At 49.0% G+C, this 26,865-nt stretch overlaps 1 protein-coding gene across 4 annotated transcripts in view; it reads right to left on the bottom strand.

The window, feature by feature from the left end:
• The window catches only part of LOC149372146 (dachshund homolog 1-like), a 240,440-nt gene that overhangs the window by 78,623 nt on the left and 134,952 nt on the right, over positions 1–26,865 (bottom strand). For all 4 annotated transcript variants that reach the window (XM_089566521.1, XM_089566520.1, XM_089566519.1 and 1 more), the window contains one exon: positions 14,356–14,483. In XM_089566521.1, coding sequence (XP_089422647.1) covers positions 14,356–14,483 — 128 coding nt within the window. The remainder of the gene's footprint in view (positions 1–14,355; positions 14,484–26,865) is intronic.

Here is a 26,865-nt window from a genome sequence, read left to right on the forward strand (position 1 = left end):
CACTCAAAGACAGATAAGTCGGCTTGCGTCTATATCCCGGCGGCAGCCACTAAGCCAGCTCTGCCTGTACCAAATTCCCAATTGAAAAATTGGAGGGGTCGCTTAAGCTTCGCCTTAAGGGTATGACGCGATAGCGTAATTGGTTAATTCCCATATTTATTTATCAATCAATACTGCAATCACCTCTGGGGATTTTAGCAGGGTGGGATACAATGAATACATAATAAAAACAATAACACAGACAAAGCATATAATACAAATTAGATCCATGGAGCGTATAAACAGTTAAAGACAACACGTTTCTAAACAATACCTAAAATAAATGCCGATAGTGATGATTTTGAAATTTGATCATTGGTTAGAAGATTCCATTCAGTTACTGTTCGGGGAAAGAAGGAATACTTAAAACAGTTATTATGGGTGCTAAAGGCGGTTATTGTGCGACTGTGTCTCTGCCTTGTAGAATACCCAGATGAAAAACTAATTATTCCCGTGAGGTCGGTTTTATAATGACCGTTAATAAGTTGAAAGAGGAATTTCAGTCGTGATACACGGTTTCTTTGCGTTAATGGTGGCAGGTTTGCTTTCATTAGTAGTTCGGTTACTGATGTACGTCCAAAGCTATTATATATGAAGCGAGCTGCTTTTCTTTGCACCATTTCCATCTTGGTTTTTATTTATCAATATATATGCAGAATAATATATATGCAGAAAGCCATTCTCTACTTTACATTCACAGATCCCTGGGAGTTATACCCCTCCTGGCGCGGTGGTGCAGCGGCTAAGCGATGCGCCGCTGCCCTGCGATGGCAGGTTCTCCCCGCGGTGAACCTTGTGCGGCCCAGGATTCCCTTCCCGAGCGGCCAATCATTAATTTAACTGCCACTTAGCCCAGTGGGCAGGTTGTGATGGCGCTGCAAGGTCACGTGACACAGGTGGCCCACCTGCCTCCTATAGGGTGCTCTCTGGGCACCAGCTGTCACAGTGATGCTAGTTAATTTAACGCCCGGAACGCCGACGCCGGATTTTATGCGTAACGGGGCCTTTAACGCAGTCGCGTTAGAAAAGAGGAAAGTACAGGTGAAGTGCATTCCGCCCGAAGCTAAACCGCGTGAGGAGTGCGTCCACTCGCCGTAACGCACGGACAAAAAGTGAAAGGAAACACACTATAGAAAATATAAACGGACGGAAACTGGGAAAATGGTAAGACAATAGACAGAGCCGGATAGTGCACTTCTGACGGAGAAGCCAAAAGTTGTCGGAGAGTGGGTAACGCAATATTGACTCTGAGAAAGGGTAAGAAGAAATTACCAGAAAATAAAAAGCAAAGAAGCGCGTTGAATGTACCGAGAGAACAACCCTTCTCGCGTATACGCAGGCTCCCACTAACAGCACAAAGGCAACAGAGAAAAGGACGCAGATGGAGCGCCTCCGGATAGAGGTCTCGCAGCCCGCGCGTACAGAGAAAAAGATGGAATTAGCGGAGCTTTGGAATATGCACGAGCCCGAAGAAGAGCTAGGCAACGGGTTTCCTCGGAAGCCGTGGCGCTAGTCGGTACAGCGGATGGGTGGGTGGCTACGGCAGCGCTGTACATCTCCGCTGGGCCGATGGACCTCTCGGCGGAAGAAGGAGGGGCTGGCATTTGGGGCTTTCCCTTTCCACCCACTTGCCTCCATCTAGGCGCCCGGCAGCGGCGAAAGAAGAGTGCTCGCCGCACAAATTAGGTTTCTCGAGAAGTTCCTCCTCCAGTCAAAATGCATACGGCCGCCGCTCCCGCGCGGCTAATACTGATCGAAAGGAGTGCGAGCGGAGACGAAGGAGCGCGCGCGGCGTAATTTCTCCGCTACTCGCGAGAGCATGCTTTGCTTGTCACAGCGTCGGCTGTTCCGTCTTTCTTCCGCCTTCGTTACGTTATCTCTTCGCCCGCTGCGCTTGATTCTCGTAATAATTTTTCGATCCCCCACCACCACCGGCGCCCTTAAGAGCGAGCGAGTGCTCTGGAAGCAGAGCGCACACTCCATTTCCGCAGCCGTCCATATTTGAGAGCAGCGGTGCAGGGAGAAGGCGATGCTCTCGGCGCGACTCTACACGCGAGGGTACTAGGAAGCGAAGAAAATGAAAAGAAAAAGGGTAGAAAAATGCTCACTTTTGCTCTTCTCGAGCTCGATTTGTGCTTTGACTTTTGACTTGCCACTGGCACAAATTTAAACTTTCCACGCCTTCTCCCACTTCGTTATTCCTTATTATTTCTATTTTCATATAGTTTTTTTGCTCGGCATCTAAGACAAACTTGGTTTCGTGCTCTTAGCATCTCCCCTTCGTGCTCGCTATTATTTGCAGATCCTAAAAGCATAACCCGTTTCTGTCACATTTCATCTCCGCGGGATGTGGATGCCGAGAAGTGGCCGAGCTCATTCGCTTTCCCTGAATCTCAGCGCGGGAAGACTGAGAGCGCTCATATGCCGCATCCATCGAGCCGGTCTCTCTATATATACGCAAAGGATGGCGGTTGCTCGTCTGGCGAGATTCGCCACTGTGTTGTTTGCCCGAAGGGTTTCGGCGTGTCAGAACTCATCACCGAGAGCATGCGCGGTGAAATGCTGAACGCGAAATTCCGTTTCGCGTTAAACGTATTTCGTTTGGCGGCGAATTTCTAGATTCGAAAGTGACAGTGACGTGGTTTCACTGGCGCCTGTGATGAAATAAAGCGCGTCAGCGACTCTCTGAACAATTACAGTCGCGAGGAATTATCGTTGTATTTTCGTAATATCTCTCACGTCCTCAGCCCGTCGGCCAAAGTTTTTAATGGGAGGTATATTATGTCAACATTTATAATATTTTTCATATTGATACCTTCCCTTCGAAATCCCATAGCAGTGCGCGCGAGGAAAATTAGAATGGAGCGCGTAGGGTAAATACAGCGCTTGGAGCTCTACATAATGACAGAATGGTGATGCAAAAATGTCACTACCGAATTGAAATAGATGGAGAGCCGAAAACTTCTGAAACATCTTCTTGTAGTTCTTTATGCATGGGCTTGCTTAAGCCGATAGATTTGTCTTATTTCATGGCTCGGAGCCAGAACAAAACGGTGGCGGCAATTGCTATAGAAATTCATTGCCAACGACTGCTCATAAAAGCCCATGTGTATTATCGATGCTATCTTGTCATTCTTTGTAAACTGCTTCTACATCCTGCCCTCACCTAGATAACAGAGGTAATCTATCCTCCTACCCATAGACCGACACTATGTTTACAAACAAAGTGGACGCTTGAGGACGCCGGAAGCGGCTGCGGGTACCGTCTGTGACGTCGTCTGCTACGGTGTGCGATGCGCGGTCCGTTTTCTTTCGCATACCATGACGTTTGAGAACTCGTTTTCGTGTAGAGCTGCCTAGGCTGTCTAGTTTGAGTGACTGTATTAGTGGGCTACATATATACAGCTCTAATCCGCTATATATGTAGTCCGCTACATATATACAGCACCAATTGGGAGCATGTCCGTCTTCACAACACTTATTTATCATCGCATTTAAAAAAAATATAGCTGCGAAATGACGTAGCATACTTTGTCACACTCTTCTTCAAAGCACCCACGAACTGGTACCGGACAACCGCCTTTAAGGGTACGTTGTGAAGTCAGCAAAATTTCGGTAAGTTTTATTTACATATCTTTCTATTGGTCGTGCTCTCGCCGATACCCACAGTCGGGGGCGACCCCCATGCGCACGCATCGCGGTATTTTAAAATACAACGACCTCGAAGTTAATTTTCATACTTTCGCATCGGGCTCTAGGATGTACTCGGCTTTTTATGCGAAGCATATTAACGTAGGTTTCGGGCCTTCGCGCGACGCCCGGCGGTGGCCACCATTGACCTTGAAGTGAGATCACATGATGTGACGTCAAGTGATGACGTCACACCGGCTGCAGATGGGGCCTCATATCGCGCCGTCGGACGTCGCCCGGCGGAGGCCTCCACGCTTCGGTTCGCGCCGTCGCGCGCGACGCGGCGGCGGCGCCACCATCGCTGCATCACGTGATATGTGACGTCACGCCAGGGATGAGGCGGCGCGCGCCCGCCGTCGCGTCAGTCTCTGTGTCCGCAACCGCGCCAGCGTTTTTGCGCCGGGCGTGTATGCGGTCAACATGCCTCCAAACGCCAAGGACGTTAATAATAAGAATGCAAAACGAAGGCTGCTTCGCATCCACTGGGCTTAACCTTGATAAGCCTCCAACTTTTTTCATAAAGAGACGGCATCATAGGTGTGCTGTGAAATCAGAAAACTGCTTTGGAAACCTTTGTTTAGATGTGTTCGATGAGACGTAACCCACGCTTTTACCCCCAGCCGACAGCAGCAGCACCACCACCGCATCTTGCCTACGTCACAAGACGGTGTTAGTCTAAACGCTGCCGTATATACAGTGTACGCTATTGGTTTGGTTTGGTTTATGGGGTTTAACGTCCCAAAGCGACTAAGGCTATGATAGACGCCGTAGTGGAGGGCTCCGGAAATTTCGACCACCTGGGGTTCTTTAACGTGCACTGACATCGCACAGTACACGGGCCTCTAGAATTTCTCCTCCAAAGAAATTCCAGCCGCCGCGGCCGGGATCGAACCCACGTCTTTCGGGTCAGTAGCCGAGCACCATAGCCACTGAGCCACCGCGGCGGCTGTACGCTATTGCGTGACCCCATATACAGCAGTACGCTTATGTAGACATGGATGGTTTTTAGTATTATTCAGATGAACCTGGATCTGGATTCTTTACAACGCGAGCTGTGCAGTACGGATGCAAAATTTTTGCCGAAAAATTCCTGCGTGTGTACAGGCTCCCAAATTAAATATCTGAATTAAAAAAAAGAGCACTTTCTAAGCATGTTTGTAAACAAAACAATAAACGAAGGAAACGACATAGTTGCCTTTCCTTCAGTCTGCTTCGCAAGCATATACGCGATGACGGATGAGTAAGTTGAACTATGCGGCAACGAAAAATCGAGCGCCTTCATTTCCGTTCGACACAACCGCTTTTCTGATTCCGGGGGGGTTCACGCTAACCCCCCGTCCACAAAGCAGCCAGGTTGCAAGCTGTGTTGCGGTAGCACTCCTATTCGTCCTCCTCCTCCTTGTTCTCCCCATCCCATTCCAATGCACGCACATTGTCGGCACGCCTAAGCAGCGAACGAAAACCAGGAGACCGAATAGGGCTGCTCAAGAAGAGACCAACAGGGCAAACAGGACGCTCGCGGGACAGTTTTGACGGATTGTTTGGCGCCATAACAACGCGCTATACATACATACATGCGTGAACACCTCGGCGAACGAAAACGGCAAGGAGACACCCACAGGAGTCCCAAACGCGCCACCTCGAGATCCGCCCTCTGCGCCTTTCTTCCGGGGAATCCCAAATCGCCGACGGCGCTACGCATTCACAAACGCCTCTTCCCTCTTCGCCGTCATCCCGGTTCGGGAGGAAATAGACAGAGAAGAAAAAAGGAAAAAAAAAAGAGGACAGTGTGGTAGACAGCTCGCATCTCACACGTTGCCACTCCTTATAGCCGGGGGATTCCTTTGCAAAACAGCGCCCACCACAACACGATCTCTCGCATGCATCTGTTCTCCCGACGACGTGCGTCCCCGGAGTTCAGGGGCGAGGAGGTGTAACCCAGCAGGAAACACTTGGCAGCCTAGGACGCGTGCGTGCCTCAACACGCGATATTTCCATCGCATCTCGTATGCGTGCCGGAGTGGGAATTGGGTTTTTAAAGTTTTACGCGAATATGTCTCGTAGGAGCGCTAGCGGGGAGCTCGCTGCTTCACTTCTGAGGTGGTGATGCTACTTCGCCACCTTCGCCTTTTCTACGATTCACCCCCCCCCCCCCCCCCCTTTCGCTTTTTTCTCGTTATTCTTGCGTGCGCTTTTTAAAAGAGGTACTTTCTGGCCACTTTGAGGCGCGAAACACTCTGGCAATGCAAGGAAGCGAGCGGCTCCTTTGATAAGATTACTACTTTTATAAGATTCCTTTTCGGATTCATCTTCTGCCTTGTTGACAAGGGTTGATCCCTGGCGTCTGGTTACAGTGATAGCTAGTAAATATCTTTGACATCACAGGAGGCAGCTAGAAAGAGCAGATGGGGACAAGCCGCTCGCGATGCTAACTGGCACTGATTAACGAATTTTTCTCGGTCGGAGCAAAAGTTCCTTTCAAATTGGCAAGTGCGCGAAAACTGTTGAGCTGACCTCCCCACGTGCTATACGTGCCATAAAAGGAGAGTGCAATGACCAGAACTGCCCAATGACTTTACTTATCTGGAACTTACTTATCTGTAAAATGTTTCTTCTCATCTAGAAGGCAAGAAAAGCTAAAAGACGAAGGAAACAAAGACCCAGCTCTCTTAAGCACAACTCCGCCTCGTAACGCAGGAGCTCCAATGCCAGATTCTCAGGCCCACGCATGGAGCGTTAAGAAATCAAAGGAACGGGCACGGCGGCTAATATCTGGAGACGCGATCGGCGCTAAAAACAGCCCCGGCCTCTTTCGCTTATTTCTCGCACACGCCACCGCATCTCTGGTGGGAGGAGGGTTAAAATCTCCAGAAGCGCGTGAAAGTCACTTTCCTGCTCCCGCACAAAATGGAGAAGACAAAAAAAAAAAAAGGAGTATCGATGAGCAGACAGGGAGTCCTCTATCGATGCTGAGAGCTTACGGAGTCTTCAGTGGTTTCTCTTAGAAGTGGGAGGAAAGGGGGGGGGGGTTAAAAGCGCTAGCGCAGAGGGAAAGATGTACAGAAACCGCAGCGTGTCAGCCGCACGTGTGCAGTATATGCTTACACACGCATACGCATCGTCTTTGGCGCGTACACCCTGCACCCCTTGTTTCCGCGCTATCTTTTTTTGTTCTTTTATCCGACGCGGGCGGGGCCGTTTTCGGTGTGGGTGGGGTTATGGCACGCGCCAAGGACTGGGCGTCGGTTGGGAAACGCGCGAAAGCAAGAAATAAAATAAAATAATATCGGCGTGTGTTTCACGTCACTCGCGTTGATTCGGAGTGAACCTGACGATTTCCCGACCGCCACGGAGTCGGCCGCCGCCGAAGCTGACGCCTTCCATGCGCGCCTTACCGACGCCTCGCTGCTATAATCGGCCAAAGGGTGGCGCGCGCACAACAGCGCTGTGGCTCGCGTTTTTCCGCTCTGCGTCTGCTGCATGCACGCAGGGATGAGACTCGTGGCCGATCGCTTCGTTCACCCGGAGCGCGTCGAAGGCGCGGTCTCCGAAATAACGCCTCCGCCGCGCAGCCCAGCTCGGGTTTGTTGTTCTTGAAGCGGCAGCTGCAGCCTCAAGCCGAAGATTCGCAGGTGCACATGTGCGGTTAAGAAGCAAGGAAAAAGAACAGAGACAAAACTGCAAAGAGAAAAAAAAAGGGTTATAAATGATTCGCATCGGAAGGCGTAAAAGGCGCTGTGCTTAAATAAGAAGCCCTATGCGTCCCCGCTCACCGCTGCGCGTTGGCGCCCTTTTTTTTTTTTTGTAAACACGCGCGGCTAACGTAGAAAGCGCGCGCGAGAAGTGGCGCGAAAGTTGTGATGGAGAAACAAACGAGCTGGGCAGGAATAAAATGCGATCTTGCTGGGAACTGATAGGACGTAGTTATTTGGTTTTTGGTTCACAAAGCATCGAAGCCCCTTTATAATTCCGCGATGGGTAAATAATCAATAACCTGGGCCTTTGGCCGTTGTTATACACGCTGTCTGTGGCTCGAACGAAACAATAAAGCTGCGTGCAATAAATGACGGCATTTTGTGCGTTAGAAATGTGTTTTAATTCATTTCTGCTTTGCGTGGCGTTCACAGACTCAAAATAAAGTCGCAAACAGGATTTATTGGTAATTTTTCGGGGTGACTAATGATCAGAGTTTTAAAATTAAACGCCACACTGACTTTGCGGTGAACAGTAGGAGTGACGTATAAATTCCGAGTGTTAAGAGAACACTGCATGCAGATCATTGCCAGAATTTATATTGACAGCTGTTAGAGTAGTAAAACACAGATGCGGAACACTTCGCATATGGCTGCCTCTTTCAAATTTATTGCAGTCATATAATAGCTGTTTTACACTGCAGCTGTAATGACACCGGCATAAGGCATTTCAGTATCACTGGGTTAATAAATAAAGCATTCGGTCTTTTTCGCTCTATTTCTTAACAAGATGTCCATGCGCGATGCATATAAGAGAACAGCTCAGTGCTAGAGCGAATAATGCGCACCAGGCAAGCGCACAAGGACTAGCCGAAACGGATTCAAAAACCGGGGCAAATGACAAACCCAGATCGCCGGCGCACGCAAGACGCAAAAATCAAAAAGCAAAAAGAAATGCGCAAAAGTGAGGAGCGTCTCGTCCCAGCTTCCGATCATCGTCAGTCTCTGTCAGGAAGCCTTTCTGAATCTTCGGGTATACGGAGTAAATTTCCCAGAAACTGAATATCGAAGCGCGAGCCTGGCGATTTCCCGCACTCCATTTGCTTATTTATATTATCTCTTTTCTTACTCATTCCTCTTCTCCTGTTTTTTTTTCTTCTTTCTTTGTTCCCTTTCTAGTCTTCTGTTGTTTCCCTAAAGCTCGCCAGCGCAAGCCACTCTTCCCTCTATCCTTTCACCCAAGCGCCACTGTTTTCCCTTTATCCCGCCATCCTCTTCCGACCGCCACTTCCTGGCTCGGCAGCAGTCTCGTATTATCGCTCTTTCGTTTGTTTTCCACTCAATACATGGCGCCGCTTTTCCCGAAATTTTCGTGTACTTCATTCGTCTCCCTGTTTGCTTAGATCGTTCCTTTTTCTTTGTCCTTCCTTTTCTCCCCATTTCGCTCTCTCACGCCGCGTTCGTTCGACGCCGCGGCCTGTCCCGCCAGACGTCCTCCATCATTCGTTCCGCTCCTCTCTTTAGCGCATTGCTTCTAGATAGAACGGTGCCCCTCTATTTCTTGGGCACCGTTCTTTGGATGCGGTTCTTATGCGCATTTCTTCGCGCTGCACCCTTCCGGCGGCAGCGCGTTCCTTTATCTTAAGAACGGGAGGCAAGGCATAAATATTACATGCGCACCAGCGCGGCGGCCGGCCGGAGCCCGCATCGCTCTGTCCGTGTGCTCTCTTTGGTGAGCCACAATGGGATTTCACTATTCTCACTTTCCGTTGTTCCAGCGGATCGATGAATGTTAGCGCCCGGCCGATAAGGCGGCTGATTAGGCGATCCCGTACGCATACTTTTGTTTTCTCCGAAGTTGTTACTAATCTAGGCGATAACTGACTCAGAGAAAACGCAACGTTGCGCAAGTTCGTCGGAATAACAGCGTCGACTCCGGGTGGTTATCTGGGCTCAAAATCAAAACTGACGATTGCATTCTCTGCGCCAGATAGGCGTTGAAGCTGATGGGATGCCTATAGTGGTACTGAGCGTGAGAGGAACAAGGGTATGCAAGTTATCGGCCGCGTGGGTCTGAAGAAGCTATACAGCAGACTTTGCAGTTACATAATTTGTTTAAGGAAGGCAGCATGCCAAGCGTCCCGCATGTCATGTAATTTTCAGTGTACACTCCACACCCAGTGCATAGCAAGAAAGAGTCTAAAATTCTACCTTTTAAACATGTATATCCCGCGAGCTCTATCCCGAAATTTACGGTTGTGCTGCTTTGAAATGCTGATGTTGCCATATAATAGGTGAAATTTACAGTTTTTTCTATGAATTATTTTAATACAATGAGCCCCACCACTTCCAACATATTCTTTTCTGCTTTCTTAATTTCTATGTTACTCGTATTTTCATACTCGATACTTATAAATTATGAATGACAGGAGCCACGTACGCGTGTGTAGGAACGGACAATAATTCGTTCAGCATTAGCCTAATCTTCTGATAGCTAATTTGTCCAAAAGGAAATGCAGAAGAAAGAATTCGGGATGACTCAGGCGGTCTTATTCAGTTAAAGGCTCACTCGACGCTCGACGAATATTGGAGGAAAGCTTGCTCATCCTCTCTTAACGTGAAGAAGGCATAGCTAATTCAACGACGACCATGCTAGGTAATCCTGACGGCATTATCGTGAGGTTAGGAGCATTGCCAAATCAGTACCGCGAATACAGGTGTGGCAATGAGCTTCCAATGTCCTCTAATTTTATTGTCAGTATCACTGGTCGCAGTAAAGAATCTTTCGCAAAAGCCTAGCACTCGAAAGTCCCACTTATACACCGGGTAAACACGAAAATCTGGTCATTCCCTACTTGTATAATGTATCGTATCGTGTTGATTAAGAACATTGGCAGCAAGTATATTACATCGACGTAGTGTTCTCCAAAAAGCAAGCCCACCAGCATGTATGCGGCCATTCAAAAAAAAAACCGGCAGTGGCAGTGGCTGAGGTCGTCGAGGACCAACTGCTACGCAAACAAGGCAGTCTGTTTAACTCAGCGCTCACTATCGGCAGTTCCTCTGTACTGAAGAAATACCAACCCGCCGCCGTGGCTCAGTGGCTTTCATGAGGTTCGTAGACCAAACGCACTTGTGAAGTAGCGGAACCCGTGCACATTGCGAGGCACAACGATCACTCCGTTAACCAGGCATTCATAACGTAAATGAAGGTCTAGCTGACATTCCTCGAATATCCGTAAACATTTGTCGCTGCGTACGCCAGGCCTGTGCTTTTGTGCTTACTGCCAGTACTTATTGTGCTTCAGTTAAGCCTTCATGCAAAATACAGCGGCTGTGTCGCCTTATATTTATTCCTGTTCTTGCTTTTGTGCTAAAAGCCTCAGTAGGGGCACGAAAGTTTTTACGCGCAACCAGACGAGGTCATGAAGGAAGCGCTCGAGTGTTCCTGTTTTTCTTTATCGTCCTCGTCTGACCGTGCGCTGAAACTTTCATCTCATGTCATACCAACACGCCCAAACTACAACGTTACCGAGTAGTGGCCTAAGGTTTTCACATTTCTCTTGGACATTTAGCCTTTCGCATATTTGCCATACTGGCCAACCCCCGTCTTTGACGTTGGAGCTGGTGTTTGACGTTGTTTGCCGATCATCAGCACTGACGTCACATGCGACCATTACTAATAGTAATAAGAGCAGAAAAAAAAATATGAAGCGGGAAACGAATTGTTTTGAAAGAGAGCCACAGTTCTACATCATTTCATTGTCAGTCAGGCCATTTCGCACTAACAGGCCTTAGCCTGCCGTAGTCAGCTTCGCTCAACACCCGCAAAGCAGACACATATAATAGCATAACCTAGCGGACGCAGGTTCAAGCTTGCGAGAAAAGAGACCGCAAGTTGTAATCACAGTTTTTTAGTTAAATTGTTTTCCCTTTTGTTTAGATCAACCTGACTTTTGTATACCGAAGCCAGCTACGGCGCCACTGCTTGCCTGCTATCAGCGGTAGCGTCGGAGGCAGCAGTAAAATGATTTATCTCAAAAAGATTCGGTACAAAATCTGCCGCCGGGCGTTTCCTAGCTTGGACGCGTGGACTCCTCGACAGTGGCGATACAACTACATAAATGTCGTCTCTGTGTCTTATCAGACTTCAACACGGCGAGTGAGACCGTTGGGCGAGTGAGAAAATACGACATCAAACCGATTTTCACGGGTTTGGCGGCTTCTTGCAAACAGGGCCGTTTCGTCAACGCATTTTGCAGGGTTCTCAGCCTGAGAAGCAGCAGCTCTCAATGTAAGATAGCCCACTTGCCTCCCCTACCACTTCTTTTTCTTTTCTTTTTTTCTCAGGCCGCTCTTCGCTAGTTTTACGACGCGCACGGCGTGTTAACTTCTCGACTGCAGAAGCGCTTCTGTTTCGCGAAAGCCACTAAAAACCTGAGCGCCAAAACTGCGCACCGCGGACTGCGTAAACTGCGAGCAGAAAGCGCTCGAGAAAGATCGAATAGCGAAGAGGCAATTCACATGCGAGCCTTCGACACGTAAATGAGCGAAATACGTGCGCGACGAGCGGGGAGATAAAATAATGAGAAGAAAACTGAATAAGCCAAAAGGTTGTGCGTGAGCACCGATCGGGCAGCATTCGACATCTTGTCTCGCCGAGCAGTTCCGCTGGCCGTTTTGTTCCCGAGTGCTGCTGCCGTAGCTCTGTGCTCTCCCGGATCGGCGTTTGTTCCTGCAGACGATGTCGGGGAATTTTTATAGCCCGGGCGGCGGTTAATAAAAGCGAAGTAATCGTAAAACTATATCAGGTCAATAAAAGGGAGCAGTCCTGCGTATAGCCTTGCAGTCGCCGCCACCGCTTCTTGCATTTTTTCTTCTCCTTAGGTTGTCAGAAACAAAATACGAAAAAAATAGAGAGAGACGCGAGTCAGAGAGGCCGTTGCGCTTGGTGCGGCCAATAAAAACGGCTGCGGGCGTCTCGCTGCATATTCCGCGGCATCACTGACGCGAGTTGGTATTCCATTTTAAGGAGCATCAATGGAGGCACTCGGAGGAAACAACTTGCGCATCTCCGCGATGGCTCGCAGCGGCCCCGTAGCGTGTGGCGCCCTCTCTCGCTCTAATTTGAATTTCATTCTGCTTTCGCCGCGGAAGCGGCCAAAGCTCGGCACGCTCCCGTGACGTGGGGCTGGACAGACGGGGGAACTAGAAAACTCATGAGAGAGAGGGAAAGTGGAGAGAGTGTGAGTTAATAGAGAGAGTGAGGGAAGCGAAGAGTAGGGAGAGCAGCTGAAGGCACGGAACAAATGCGAACAACGTCGAGCGATATAAAAACACGAGTGTGTGCAGGAACGACGTCAGAGACCCGCGACGCGGCTGCACGCAGTCGCGCTTTTCCAGAAATAATAAATTTCGGAGTCGAAGGCGCCGAGAGAGTTGAGAGATAGTTCGCAGACTTCGGTGCCGGCGGGAAATAAAACACGCGAGGGAGCGCGCATGGCGGTGCGCTTCGCTGGGAACGCTGACTTTACGATTGGCGGCGCGTTCGAGCCTCGGCGCGACTTTGACCGTCTCTGTGCATTTTGTTTCTCTGTCTTTTTTTCTTTTTCATTCGCGCCGCCGCTAGTTTTTCTATCGCTTCGTGTAGAAACAACGCTGGCATTGGCTTCTTTGTTTGTTCCAGCCCGAGCGTGGCGCCATTGAGTGAAGTGCTGCCCTCGGTCGACGGACGGCGCTGAAAAACATCGCGCACTTGTAAGTAAGCGCAGAGAGTTAGTATGTAGCTACGCTTTCTGAGACTTACGCGCAATGTGGACGTTTCACGAGTATCTTCCTATTACGGCAGCAACACGTGCATCGCTGTGTACCTGTGTTATTACAGGTCGGTATTATTTCTTCTGCTCCTTATCAGCCCCGTTATGGGGCTCTAGAAAACGTCAGTACGTGTTCGAGGCGCTGAATTGTGTTTAGAATCTACTGAAATCAGTCTTCTATTTTTTGAACCACTTTAATTCCGATTCGACTCATACGCAGTGGACCGGGAACGCCTTTCTAATAAAGCCACTGCCGATTAATTCAGAGAAATGAAACCGAATTGCTTTCTTTTACTTTTTCATTTTTTGAAGGGGATAAAGGGAAAGAGATAGTGCTTCCTTACCTGAACGGTCGGAAGGTCCGACTGATCAAGTCTGCTCTAACCAGCTACAGTGTATGCAGTGCTGCAAGTCAGGAAGATAGCCGTTCGATCCCGGCCACGGCGGTCAAATTTCGATGGAGGCGAAACTCTAGAGGCTCGTGTACTGTGCGTTGTCAGCGCACTGTAAAGTACCCAGGTGGTCGAAATCTCCGGAGCCCTTCACTACTGCGTCCCTCATAGCCCGAGTCGCTTTGGGACCTTAAACCCCCATAAACAATAAAATCAGGAAGATAACTAAAACACCTTGACGCTGAGGACCAAGCTGGAGAATGGGCGAGTTATGTGTTCACAGACGACGAAGCAGCATTCCTAAAGCGGTTGGTCCGATGTCTACAGCCATGCAGAAGGCGTGGGTTCCCCTCCACTCCCCAGAAAAAAAGAGCATCTAGCCTTATGCCGAAGAATATGAGTATTCGCACACGCCGGATAGGCCGTTTTAGAGAATATCTTTTTGGTAACCTGGGAGATGGCTACAGCCGACATAGTGAAAAAAGGTGCATAAAAGTAGGGCTTCCTGAATACCGCGGATAATAAGGAGCGAAAGGGGTGACCTGCAAGCCACCTGGCGGAGAACATTTTTCATCGATAAACGCACGTTCACATCCCCTATCCTCTGCTCATAGACTCCAAAACGAACTCCTTTCCGTACAAGTGCGGTGCCGAAGAGAGCACACAGACAAGATATAACAGATGCGAAGAGGATGCACAACTTTCAGTGTTGACACATGCACGTACCTGCCAGGTGCCCATTCTCGTAGCCGGGGTAGTCATCCATGCGGCCTTTCTTGCTCATCATACCAAGCGGACTCCCATTGCTCGGACTCATCGACATCATCGACGAACGCTTGGGCGGCCGTGCTTGGCTGCAGGGGAAACAGAAGAGGAAAGAGAACGAGGAATAAAGAAAAAATGAACTCGTTGTCCGCAAGCAACAGCATACGTTCACTGACGCCTGCCCTTCTCCTCCTTCTGATCTTAAACAAGAAAAATAAGGTATGGATCGGTCGCACAGACAGCCATGAGCGCTGCAAAACGAAGATAGCGAGAAATGGCGTATGTAAAATTAATTCTTGACACTTCAATTGAACTATTCGCAACACGTGTACTATGGATCATATCCGCCACGAACAAGTTTTCCAGTGGCAACGCGAGATGGCGGGATCCGTTTTATAATACGATGACCGGTGTGCTGAGCTGTTTTAACTCAGGCGGCTGTGCGACAGCGCGATCTTCCATAGCACGCTGACACGTACATCAAGTATATCTTCTCGCATCAGCATCAACGCCCGCATCGTATTTTTTCGCTTTCATATTCAAGCAGATTCGCGGGGAAAACAGGCTTACTCCATCAGCGGTCGAGTTCTAAAAGCAGCAGGGGAGCTGGTCGCGGTGAAATCGAAGGGAAAACCACATTAGGAGGGCGATGCCACTGAAAAGGGCCTTTTTTTCGACCGTAGTATATCCCGGCACATCTTCGCGAAAAATCTGCTGCTCCCGTCCCCACCTCCACTTTCGGGGTGGATAAGACAAACGCTCTCACAGAGCCCTCGTAGTCCAAGCCCCACTGCGCTCTCCACGGTCACCAATCTAGACAACAAAACATGCCATGCAGGTTGCTTCCATAGCCACGTACACACAAATGATGCTAGCGTTGCTCGCGCACCACTGAACACGGACCAAATCGGTAATAGGAACCAGTGCAAAAAAAATACACACATATATATATATATATATATATATATATATATATATATATATATATATATATATATATATATATATAGTAAATAATAATACGCAAATAAAGTAAAGTTGGTGCGGTCCTCAGTGGGAGCGCCGAAAGTGTTGCAGCTCTGCCACTTCTTTCTCTCTCTCTCTTTCTGCGGGACGAGCAAGTCAACCACACAAACCTGGTTTTCGTCCCCCGGGCGCGCTACGCAATCAGGCCTCAAAAATCCACTTTGCGGGCGCGCGCACGTCGACGCGCCCAGTAAAGCAAGAAGCGGCCAGTGTGGCGTCGCAACGACAGAGCCGCCGCGCCTCGCTCGTCCTTTCCATCCAATTTGCGCCGTCCAGAACGGATGCCCCGTAACCATCTCGCTCTTGATACGGGTCTGCAGCCTCTCCCCACCCCGTTCCCCCCCACCCTTCCCTGAACCTCTTCCTCGAGCAACAACACACAGCGGCAACCAGCAAGCAACAACAGAGCAACTGGTGCAGCGCTTCCACCGGCGGCCATTTCAATTTGACAGCTGCCCTCCCCTCTCCTAACGTGGAGACTGCAGGTTGGGCTTCACCCCCGAGCGCGTGCGGACCCCCGCGCTCCGCTCTTTTCCGCGGGGCACCGGCGTCTGTCCAAGTAGCCGATCTCATTTCCAAGGGACTACCACGGCGGCGGCGACACATAATATGCAGTACGCTGCACGGCGCCCATCTCTCCCGCGGCGCACGGGTGGAATAGTGCGGGGTGCGAGCGTGTGTAGGTGTGGACGTCGTAGGAGTGAGGAGGAGGGATCCGCGCGGCGGGAGAGGTGAGCTGTTTTCGCGTCCTCGACGCTCCCGACAGCGCGCCGAGCAAAGTGGTCGGTCGGTGTGCGTGCGGTGGTGTCTCGCGGAGATGAACACGGGGCGATGGACGATGCTGCCGGCTCCTCCGCTACGTGGCCGTTGTTTGCTTCGAAACTGAATCGCAAAATGACGAGACGGACGCGTTCTTACTATTGTTCGTTTAACTTCTTTCTTCTCTCTTTTAAGCAGCTGCGAACACGGCCTGCGATTCGAAGCGAGCGGAAATATTGGCGGTACAGTATAAGTACAAGCGCAAAATGCAGATAGATACTTGGGGCCCGCGTGATCCTATTTCTGCGACACGTCTCGGCGTTCGTCGAAAAACATGACATTGCCAGGATGCTCTGAGTGCTGCGCAGTGGGTAAATTGTGCGCAAAAACAAACAAAAGTGCATCACTTTTTTCTCTCCCTGTAGCTGCTATCCACTGTCCTCTCTTGTCTGTGCTAACGTACTAGGTCATATCGGTCGCTATGTTTACAGGTGTTGTCTACATATGCGTCGTTGAGTTATTTAATAAGTGAGCCGTTCAAGTCAAAGGGTGAAACTAGCTGGCGTTGTTTTCAAAGCGGTAGATGATACACAGTGCGACGTAGAGCAAAAAGCAAAGTACTAGAAACAGTGGCAGTAGGAGTATAACGCACGGCAATACCAAGAGAGTACAACTGGGCAAGGACTACTTTCACGTGTGTGAGTCTCGCTATTGCGCGACGATGAACATGCGATAAGAGAAGCTGCCCTTGTTGAGACAGGAAACGCTCTTGATGCAAGAACTGGGTTTCATACAGAACATCAACAGAGTTGAACGGCAACAACCAATTTAGGTCCTGCACGATCATGCGTCCAAAACTCCACCTGGTCTAATTATTTGTGGTTGAAATGTGTAGTTATCGGTATGATGATCAACGTGGGTATGCATCCGAGACAAATGCGTCTGGCACAAAAACACTCTCGCATGGAGAGCGAAGGTGTGCTTTAACAGAAGTACTGAAAATTCATATCGTTTCAGTGAACTGCGCCGAAAAAAACCTACCCTGAGATTCGACCCCCTCCCCCCACCCGCCATCTTTCTTTTTTGTCTCGTGACTAATAGTAGAAAGAAGTTTGATTGGTTTGGGTGATTATCAGGAAAAGAAAGACGCAGTAACTACCTTTCTTGGTGGACACCTGAACTGCGCCGAGAGGGAAGCGCTGAAGGATGAAGTGAAAGGGGCACGTAAAAAGCAGTGCAAATAGCTCCGTATTGAAGGCATCTAATTTGGAGTAACAGGGCTTCTTTGACGTGCACTGGCGTCGCTGAGCACGCGGACGTTTCGGCTTTTCTTTTTTTCTCACCTCTAAAAAATACCCGGCAGAAGTCTGCAGCGCAGGAATTTGCAACAATCTCCTCAAACACATTTTTTTTTTTCTTGAACAAGAACGAGCGCCGAAGTCAGATCTTGACAGCACGACGCAAGCGTTGAGAGGAAACCTCTGCATTACGTCGTCCCTGTTCTGTAATCCATTTCCACAACGCTCATTTAAGCCACTGGCTCGCCATGTGGAGGAGTGAAGACTGCTCTGCCAACAGCGTCCGCGCGCTCTTCCCCTCCACTGTCAGCGGTTCTGTGAATGGCGCAGCTGGAGGTCGGGTCCGGTCAAGACCGATCGTGCTGGGGGTCAAGCGCGTACGCCACAACTGGCTCCATGCCGCCCCCCCCCCCCCCCCCCCCCTCCACTACCCCTGCAAGCGCGCTCTTCCCAAAGGGCTGTGCACTGGCCACTCCACCGCCGCCGCCTTTGTGCCTCGTCGTGTCCTTCCTTGCTGCCTCTTCTATTTTCATTCCCAGCTTTTCTTCTCTTCCGAGCGCCCTTCTTCCGTGGTCGGCAGGTTGCCCGCTGCTCGGCCACTTGAGTCCGCCACCGGCGCTCGTGTATCTGACAGATAAAGTTCCGCGGGAACCGAGTGCGATTGATTGATTCATTGTGCGCGGCCGGCCCTGAGAAAGCGCGCCGAGCCGAGGTGCCGCGGCCAACGCCGCCTCCCCTCGCGAGCGGCGAGATGTCCAGCGGGTCCGGTAGCACTTCTCCAGTATGTCTTTACTTTTTGCTATCCGTTTTTACGGTTTTGTGCCGACTGGGAGAACTCGGCGCTTCTGAGTAACCGCCTAGCTATGATACTTTGTTTTCCTTCCGGACGTTACGAAAGCTTGTTCACCGCAGGCTGTAGTATCTACCGGATGCCTTAATGTTGCAGTACAACAGACGAATTTGTTTCATTTTTGACCTAAAATTAATAAATAACACGCATCATCCCTGCAAGCAACATCCCTGGAAACCTCCGGTGATGTCGATAACCTCGGAAGCGTTGACTGACTGAACTTTCACACCTCCACGAAAAGAAAGACGAGAGGGAAAGGCCGGACCACTGTGCGTGTTACTGTCGTGTGGTCCGCCAACTGCAATGCAATGCAGTGCACAAGATGCGTCGAAAAAGGCGTAAACCAAAGCTATCTGATCAATATTATAGATCCGGCAAGGATGGACTGCACAGACGAACGGGCATGACTGGCGAGGCGTAGTATTGAAACCAGAAAGAAAAAAAAAGGGCGGTGACAAAAATAATTCCGGGCATTAGACAGGTACAGTCATTAATCGCGAAAAATTTATCAGCCTGAAAGCTTGGGCCCGGATACTTCGTCTAAAAAACTTCTTATTTCAAGAGAAAGTTCTTTTCGCACCGTACCGGTGACCTGTAGTGGTCTGAGCATCAGCCTGGTATACGAGGTGCTGGGTTCGATTCCCAGTGCCTCCAGGTCCCAGCAAGTTTTCGAATGGGTACCGCCTTTCCCCTTGCTTAGTGTTCGGCTTCTCTGAGGTGAAAAGCTTGGGACAATGGGTCTTAGACCCAACCTCATGTAGATCAAATGCACGTTATCTATGGCACCCTTTGCTAAACCTGCCCCTGCGCCATTAAAATCAACTCATCAACAAAGGTGTTCTCGCGTATTTGTCTCTTGGGCCGTCACCATTTTCTCTACTTTCAGCATAGGAACCTCTAACAAAAAGCCGAAATGACAGTCTCAGCGTGGTAACCTTACAAGAATTTATTTAGGCAGTCTATAGACTGTCCATAGACTTGTGTCTATTAAGTCTATAAACTGTCGATAGACAAATTCTAGAGCGTATTCTATAGGCAATACAGATCGTATAGACAATCTATAGATTTATGGCCATGCACTTTTAGTAGACTTTTGGGCTATAGACTGTCTACAGATTATGAATTGACAAAAAAAATATCTAGAGGAAGTCAATAGAATGTACAAGAAGTCTACAGACTGTCTATAGGACCAATTTTACAGAGTGTGTCTTCCTTTCTTTTCCACCAAGTTCGACTGATTGCCGCGCTACACTACAAACAGAAAGGAGTAAAAAGGGAATAAGCTGTCCTCTAGCGCACTCCTTTTTTAAAGGATAGTCCGATAGAGGACAGGTTACTCTCTTTTTATTCCCATATAAGCGGATTCGTATTTTACAGTGTACGAGCGTATACACACAAATACGCGCTGCGACCGGAGAGACCAGATCTCTGTCAGTCCGAGTCCGCAGCACAAACACACGGGTGACGCGTGAGACAACAAACGGATCCGCGCACCACACGGCGCGCGTACACCGAACCGCACCGAGAGCAAACCCGAGCGTGGGAAAGGTTCCCAGCCCCACCTGCGACCGTTTCCGCCGCCGTCACGTCAAGTCGGATGATGCTCGGGGAGCCAGGCGCAACACAGGCCGCCCTCCATTTCGGCCTCCCCGTTTAACCAAAAACCACGAGCCGCGCAACCGAACCCGCGCCTTTTCTCCACTCTGTTGTGCACGCCGCCGACTCCCGTGCGATGCTCCGACCAGTACGTAGAGATGTGTCTGGCAAGAATGAAGTTTTAATAAAGGGGCGCAAACGCGTTTAAGACGCTAAAGCAGCAGCCGCATGCAACAGCCGTACTCTAGAGTCCACGGTAGAGTTTGCCGCATTATATACGAGAGATGACAGAACGAGCGGGGGCTAAAGCGGCGAGCTTCTCGAAGGCTTCCACGAAGAAACTCCGTGCCGAGGAGTCAAGTCACGAAAGTGGCACGGACGAACGCGGGAGTGAAGCGCGCTTGATTGACGGAACCAGATGAAAACGTCACTCAAGAGGAGAGCTAGAATCGCTTTCGCGGCGAGGCCCATTCCGTTCTTCGAATTGCGTAAAGCGGGGCGCGCGCTGTGGGGTCTGTCTGTGTGCAGTCTTGCACGCGGGGCAGCTTTGTGCGATGCGCGCGGTGGCAGTCGGACGGGAAAGAGCTGCAGGCAGGTCGCGTGCTGGAAGTCTCTGACGAACTAGAGCGGTTCTGTCAGTCTCGCGTTTCCTCCTCCTCCCCTCTCTCTCTTTCTCTCTCTCTCGTTTCTTCTTCAAAAAGAAATCCCCTTTTTTATATTTTCATTGTCCAATGTAATGGGGCTCACTGAAATTGCTTTTTTCATGAAACTGGAATTCGTCAAGGGCACAACGCTTTCGCGTATAGCTGCGCGCGCCCAACAGTTCCCACCACGAGCAGGTGCCGTCATAAGGAGCGTCTTATATTCGAAATAAATTTGTTCTAGGTACTATACCGAAGGGTTAAGGAGCTTATGGTCGATGAGTCACAATGTTTGTAATTAATTTTTAAAATTTGATGAGCCAAAATTTATTTAAATTGAGAAATTCTTTGTGATGAAGAGGGGACAGAAGAGGGAAATAAACATTTCGTTCATAAAGCAGCAATTAGATATGCTGTCGCAATAGCAGCATTGGAAAACTGAAGTTTATTATGCAGTCTCAATGACTGTTAAACGACATGGAAGACTGCAGCACTGCGTTGCGAACAGCAGGTTTTGTATGCCGCCAATAAATATAAACTGGGCCCCATATCAGACAGCATACAAGCGAACATCAACAGGTGTGCATCGTCGATAATTACAATTAGAATAGAAAAAAAGAGACGTGAGAAAGTTTATATCAAGACTATTCTAACTATAAGTTGCCGTACCTGCATAATCCCTCGGCAGCTATAGGGTAGCGAAAGAGATAGAAATAATAATGGTACAACATAGTGTTCCACTGAAAAAAAGAAGCGCCTTTTCAGACACGGCTTCGACATCAGCACTCATGCTCATGCTTCGAGTGCCATGCTTAAACAGTTTTCGCTCTCACTGATCACAAATCAACTAACTACACTAAACTTTCCTCGGGCTCCTATTTACTTGCTGCATCCAGAACAGACAGCTACCTAACAGCATACACGCGTCAGAGTTATACGAGTCACATTCACTCTAAGCGCATATCCGACTATCTCCTGAAATCACGTCCGAAATGTCTGCCCTTTAACAACGAGAAACGAAGCATTCCATTCACTATGCGCATAACAGACCTAAGCAGGCTGAGTAGCCTCAGCTCATAAGCGGATGTGGGCACAAGCACCAAAGGCATCCGGCCGGCAGTGTTCAGCGAAACGGTCTGACACATTGGCCACGCGCAAAGAGGCGAGAGGAGGTAAAACAACAGTAGAATAAAGGGACTCGAGGCCCGCTCCGAAAGCTCAGGAGGTGTGTCGACGACGAGTGGAATCCCAGAGCCGACAAGCGGAAATTAACAGGTGGTCTCGCCCACTGGTGAGGAAACGTACACTCGGAGAAGAAGAAAAATCAGAAACAAAAAAAAATAAACAAAAAGTACCACACGGGTCTAACTCGGCGCGCTCCAACGAGCCGCTAAAACGAGCGAGGAGAGATGGGATGCACTGCACGCGGTGGTCGAAACCGAGCCCAAACCGACCCGAGAAAAGGAATCGTACACGCACGCAGACAGAGAGAGAACCTCCCCGGATCTTCTCGGTCTTGCGAGCTAGACTAAGACGAGGCTCTCGGAGCCCCAGCCACCGCCTCAGACGAACGCCGAAACTTTCCTGGGCTGTCCGCCCACTCGAAACGCGCCGGAGCGCCCGCACTGCACGTCCAAAGAGAGAACAGGGGGGGGGGGGGGGGGGGGGGGGGGGGGCAGAGACCAGTGTGCCAGCCCCAGCTAACAATTCGCACCGACAAACGAACCCGGACCGGGAATGAAGAACAGAACGCGCGCGGTCTTCGAGCGAAAAAGCGGAACGCCCTGCAGTCAAGGGTGCGTGCGCAGGGCATGTCGCTTTCTCCCTCGCCAACTCGGAGTGTGTTCTGATTGTTTCTTGCCCGTGTCAGTTCGCCCGCTCTTATCTGTTTCATTTTTGCTCCCGAAGTTTTCTCTATTTTTTTCCCGCGTCTTTGCCGTTCTCTTGCGATAGTGGGCAATATTGTTTTCCAGTAGGAGTCGTAGCCACCTCGAAGGTTAACGCATTCTTCGTGCAGGCCGCCGGGTGTAATTAACGCAGCCGAAAAAGGCGCGCCTCGGTACGGCGTGTATACCTCGGAACGTGCCGGACAAAAGGCCTCTTAATTACTTTGGCTGTGATTGTACGAAAGGTTCCACCCTTGCGAGGGTGAGGACCTGCCTCTCAGGGTGCGCCAAGAGGGCTGTTTCGAAAAAAAAAAAGCTACAAGAAAGAATAACTAGAGGTTTACTTTAATTGCTAGCAGTTGTGCAGCGCGGGGGTGGTGCCTATAACGTACAGGGCCACAAGGGTTAACAGCCCTTCTTCGTTTTCTTGCGCGTTCCGCAAGGCGCTAACAAATGCCTCTCTTTGTTTATGCGCATGTTTGCTTGTTTTTATAATCATTCCTGTTGCAGCTTAGTGTGTATCTGGTGTTATGGTGCGTAACGATTCAGCGCTTTTTATTTCTTTCTTTATTTTTGCAAGGAGGCGTCGAAAGCCCAACAAGCTGCCCAGCTTACTCAATGCATTACTCATGCGGTCGAGAGCATGCGAAGGGGCGCTTAGGTAAGAACAATTAAGACTTCACCCGCGCCTTCGCATGGCACCCGGAGTATAACTTCGCAGGTCTTAACTTGAAATCCTCGAAAAAACCTGCCATCGACGTCAAGCGATTAATAAAAAAAAAGGGGGGGGGAGGGGGGGGGGGACCATCTGCGAGGACGAAAACACTGTTTCGTGCGACCAAGCAAGGCGCCTTTCACTTGACATTCCTTTCCGTTCCATTCCTCTGGTTTGCAGTGCATGCCAAATCGTTATTGGTGTAGTGATCAAAAAGAAATGCCCTTTTCCTTTCATTTTCCCCAGCTGCAGCATCACCGATTCACTTCGCGTGTTCTATGAGCAACGTGCCTCTTGGAACGTGCGGGCCACACGTCGTGATGCATGGCCTTTCCACGCCTTCCGCCCGCCCACACTCAGAATGGGCAGGGAAAGCGATTGCGGCCAGTCGTTTGATCAGCCAGTGAGCACATGCTCCGTCAGTATGCCGAGAGAGAGAGAGAGACCGAGAAAGACAAGAAATACGCAAGCACAAGAAGGAACGAGTCATTCGAGTTCCGTGGACTCTGCTCATTACAGAACTGCTTTGTCCGTCCCCTGTGGCTCGTTTCGAGACCCGTCAGACGCTGCTTCCTAGGAAAGCGGCTTGCTTGTGTAACTGGAGGCGTCTTCTAAGGGGTCAAACGGAGACCGGCTCGCAACCGGAAACGTACACAGCCTTCGGTGTGTTTTTGGAAACAAAACGGGACTGCCCGAGAAAGTAGGTGCGCGTTTTCCTAAAGCCTTGAAAAACGCGAAGGTCAGAAATTGAATTTTGCAGAAACTTGTCTGGACTTCTTCCTGTTACTGGTTCTTTTCTGCCGCTTCCTTTTTCTTTTCTTTTTAGAACGCAAGAACATATTCATTAATTTTTATCATTCAACAAGATCCCATAACCGCGCAGTGAACTAGTATAGTCAATTTATTGTTCAGTAACTTCGGGTAGAATTTACATCGACAAACTCGAAGTTAATGGTCAAACTCGAAAAGCAGGCCTCAGAGTATTTGAGATTTCCGGAGAAGTCATATTCAACGTACTTACACGCAGTTTCTGAAGTTCGCTTGCTTAAATGACTGTTCAATGGCGCTATGATTGTTGGAGGAAACTTATGGTTTAGCGTACAAATGACGAGTGATCACGCCTCAAGTCACGCATGGTAAGTCACGCAGTGAAAATATTCACCGACAAATGGCATGCAAATGCCAAGAGTTGGCGGCAGCAGAAACAGTACCAGCTTAAAGGCATTGCCCGTCAAGCTCGATGTGGCACTTTTCCTTAGTAATGAAACAAGAGCAACACGTAGTTTGTAAACGATCTCCATATTTAAAATCGTCTTTCCTGCTCAGCCCTTTACCAACTCACCACTGCTTCTGTCGAGAAGGTATATCATCGCAGGGACGTTCCAACCATTCCGCCTTCCATATTCCTTCCTCGCGGCCTTCTCCACGTTAAGCAAGCATGTTAAGGAAGAGAAACGGCGTACAGACCGAAACGAACTAATTTCAAGAAGGAAACCGCCGGCAGTTGCGGGACAATATTTATGGCACACTTCGATGACCTCTCGCACCCGATCCCTTCCAGATTGCTATTAAGTATCTGGCGCCAAACCGTAAGCGCATGGCGCAATACTAAAGATCTCAATGGCGCCGAGATGACTGTATAATTCCTCCAAGCGACTAGAGCTCCTTGCCTTGTATAGACTAGCCTCTTTCGCTCGCTCGCAGATTTCTTTCTTTCTTTCTTTCTTTCTTTCTTTCTTTCTTTCTTTCTTTCTTTCTTTCTTTCTTTCTTTCTTTCTTTCTTTCTTTCTTCCATTCTTTCTTTCTTTCTTTCCTTCTTTCTTTCTTTCTTTCTTTCTTTCTTTCTCTCTTTCTTTCTTTCCTTCTTTCTTTCTTTCCTTCTTTCTTTCTTTCTTTCTTTCTTCTTTCCTTCCTTTCTTTCTTTCTTTCTTTCCTTCTCTCTTTCTTTCTTTCCTTCTTTCTTTCTTTCCTTCTTTCTTCTTTCCTTCCTTTCTTTCTTTCTTTCTTTCTTTCTGTCCTTCCTTCCTTCTTTCTTTCTTTCTTTCTTCCTTTCTTTCTTTCTTTCTTTTTTTCTTTCCTTCGTTCTTTCTTTCCTTCCTTTCTTCTTTATTTCTTTCCTTCTCTCTTTCTTTCTCTCTTTCCCTCTTCTTTCCTTCCATTCTTTCTCTCTCACTTTCTTTCTTTCTTTCTCTCTTTCCTTCTTTCTTTCTTTCTTTTCTTTACTCTTCCATACCAGTAGGCGGCGCTAATTCAACGGCCGGGAAAAACCCTTTAGAATCGCACTTTGCGAGCCAAGCCAAGCCGGAGACGGCGGAAACGACGAAGCAGCACGCGCAGAGGGTGTTCGCGGGAACATTTGTCACCGCGCGAAATCCATGCCGACGCTTAACGCTCTGGCAGCTACGCGCGGAGGCTCTGATACCCTCAGCAAATATGAGAGGCCATGCACGGCCGATTCTCGCGATTTCACGTGCCGCAGAAGACGTGGCTTTCAAAACGAAGTTCAAAACCAAAACGGAAAGAGGTAAGCGGACGAGGCTTCGGCGCGAACCGTACCGAGCGCGAGACGAGACGACTTAAAAGTGTAATGAGCTTCTCGAAGCTTCAGAAGGCGAACGCGGAAGGAACATTTGTCACCTGGCGAAACGGTTCGTTGCCGATTATAAGCTGCGGAGCCGCTTAGCGTGGCGAACGTTATGAGAAAGAGTAACAAAAGAAAAAACAAAGGAAGTCCTCGTGTGATGGGACACATTTGAGCAAAATGGAAAGCAAGCAAGCGAACTGTATGCAAAGGAATGCAAATATTGCGATTATTAAGTTTAATGTGCGCGACAGCTCCTCCCAGTATCGCGAGGAATAATCCGCATGGCAAATAGCGTGCTCTCTCGAATGTATAGAATGAGTTGCTCCAAAAGGAAATCCATTTTTTCAGGCATGTATAAAGGTGGACATTCGTTTACCGCTTTCAGCACAAGCGGATTATTAGACATATAGTGAGGTATTAGCGTAGAAAAGGCAAAATCGCGTCTGCATCTGTGTTCAACGAAGCCAAAAGAACATGCTTACACAAAATAGATATCAGAGTCACAGTATCCAGATCCCACAGTGGTCGTTTTTAAAACCATGCAAATTATTCCCTCAGTACGGTACTCGTTAAAGCTTGACTGGGAAGAGACTCCCTTACATATGTGTTAACCCTGTTCATCATTTAAATAGAAGAAAAAATTGCAATTGTGCTGACAGAACTGCTGAGCGCGCCGTTACACTTAAACGAATATTTTTAAGGTTTAGTTCGTCTTGGCGTAAACTGTGCCGAGTATATCTCAATTTAAATTTCTAGCCCTAAATGCCAGTGCTACGGGTCTTGAAAAGTCCATATTTGCGCAATCATATTAAGTGCACAGAAGTGCGCTTAATATGACGGGCGTGCCCGTATTACGAACAGACTTGTATATATTATAACAGGCGCATTAAAGGTGCAAAACACGCATACCGAGGCCTCAGTTCTAATCGAATCATTCCGTTCCCAGCGCGCATGCCTTTATGGCTTGTGCGGTTTGTTTCGGGCCGCTAAGATTTGCTCGCCCTGTTCACGCTAGACTGGCAATTTCTTCATGAGCCCTAATGGTCCGCGAGCAAATGTCTCGATATCCTTCGCAATAAAGAGAAACGGGCATCAACGAACAAGAAATGAAAGGCT

The sequence above is a fragment of the Amblyomma mixtum genome, chromosome 1 (assembly GCF_055824585.1).
Source record: "Amblyomma mixtum isolate Tamu chromosome 1, ASM5582458v1, whole genome shotgun sequence".
NCBI classification, from domain to species: Eukaryota; Metazoa; Arthropoda; class Arachnida; order Ixodida; family Ixodidae; genus Amblyomma; species Amblyomma mixtum.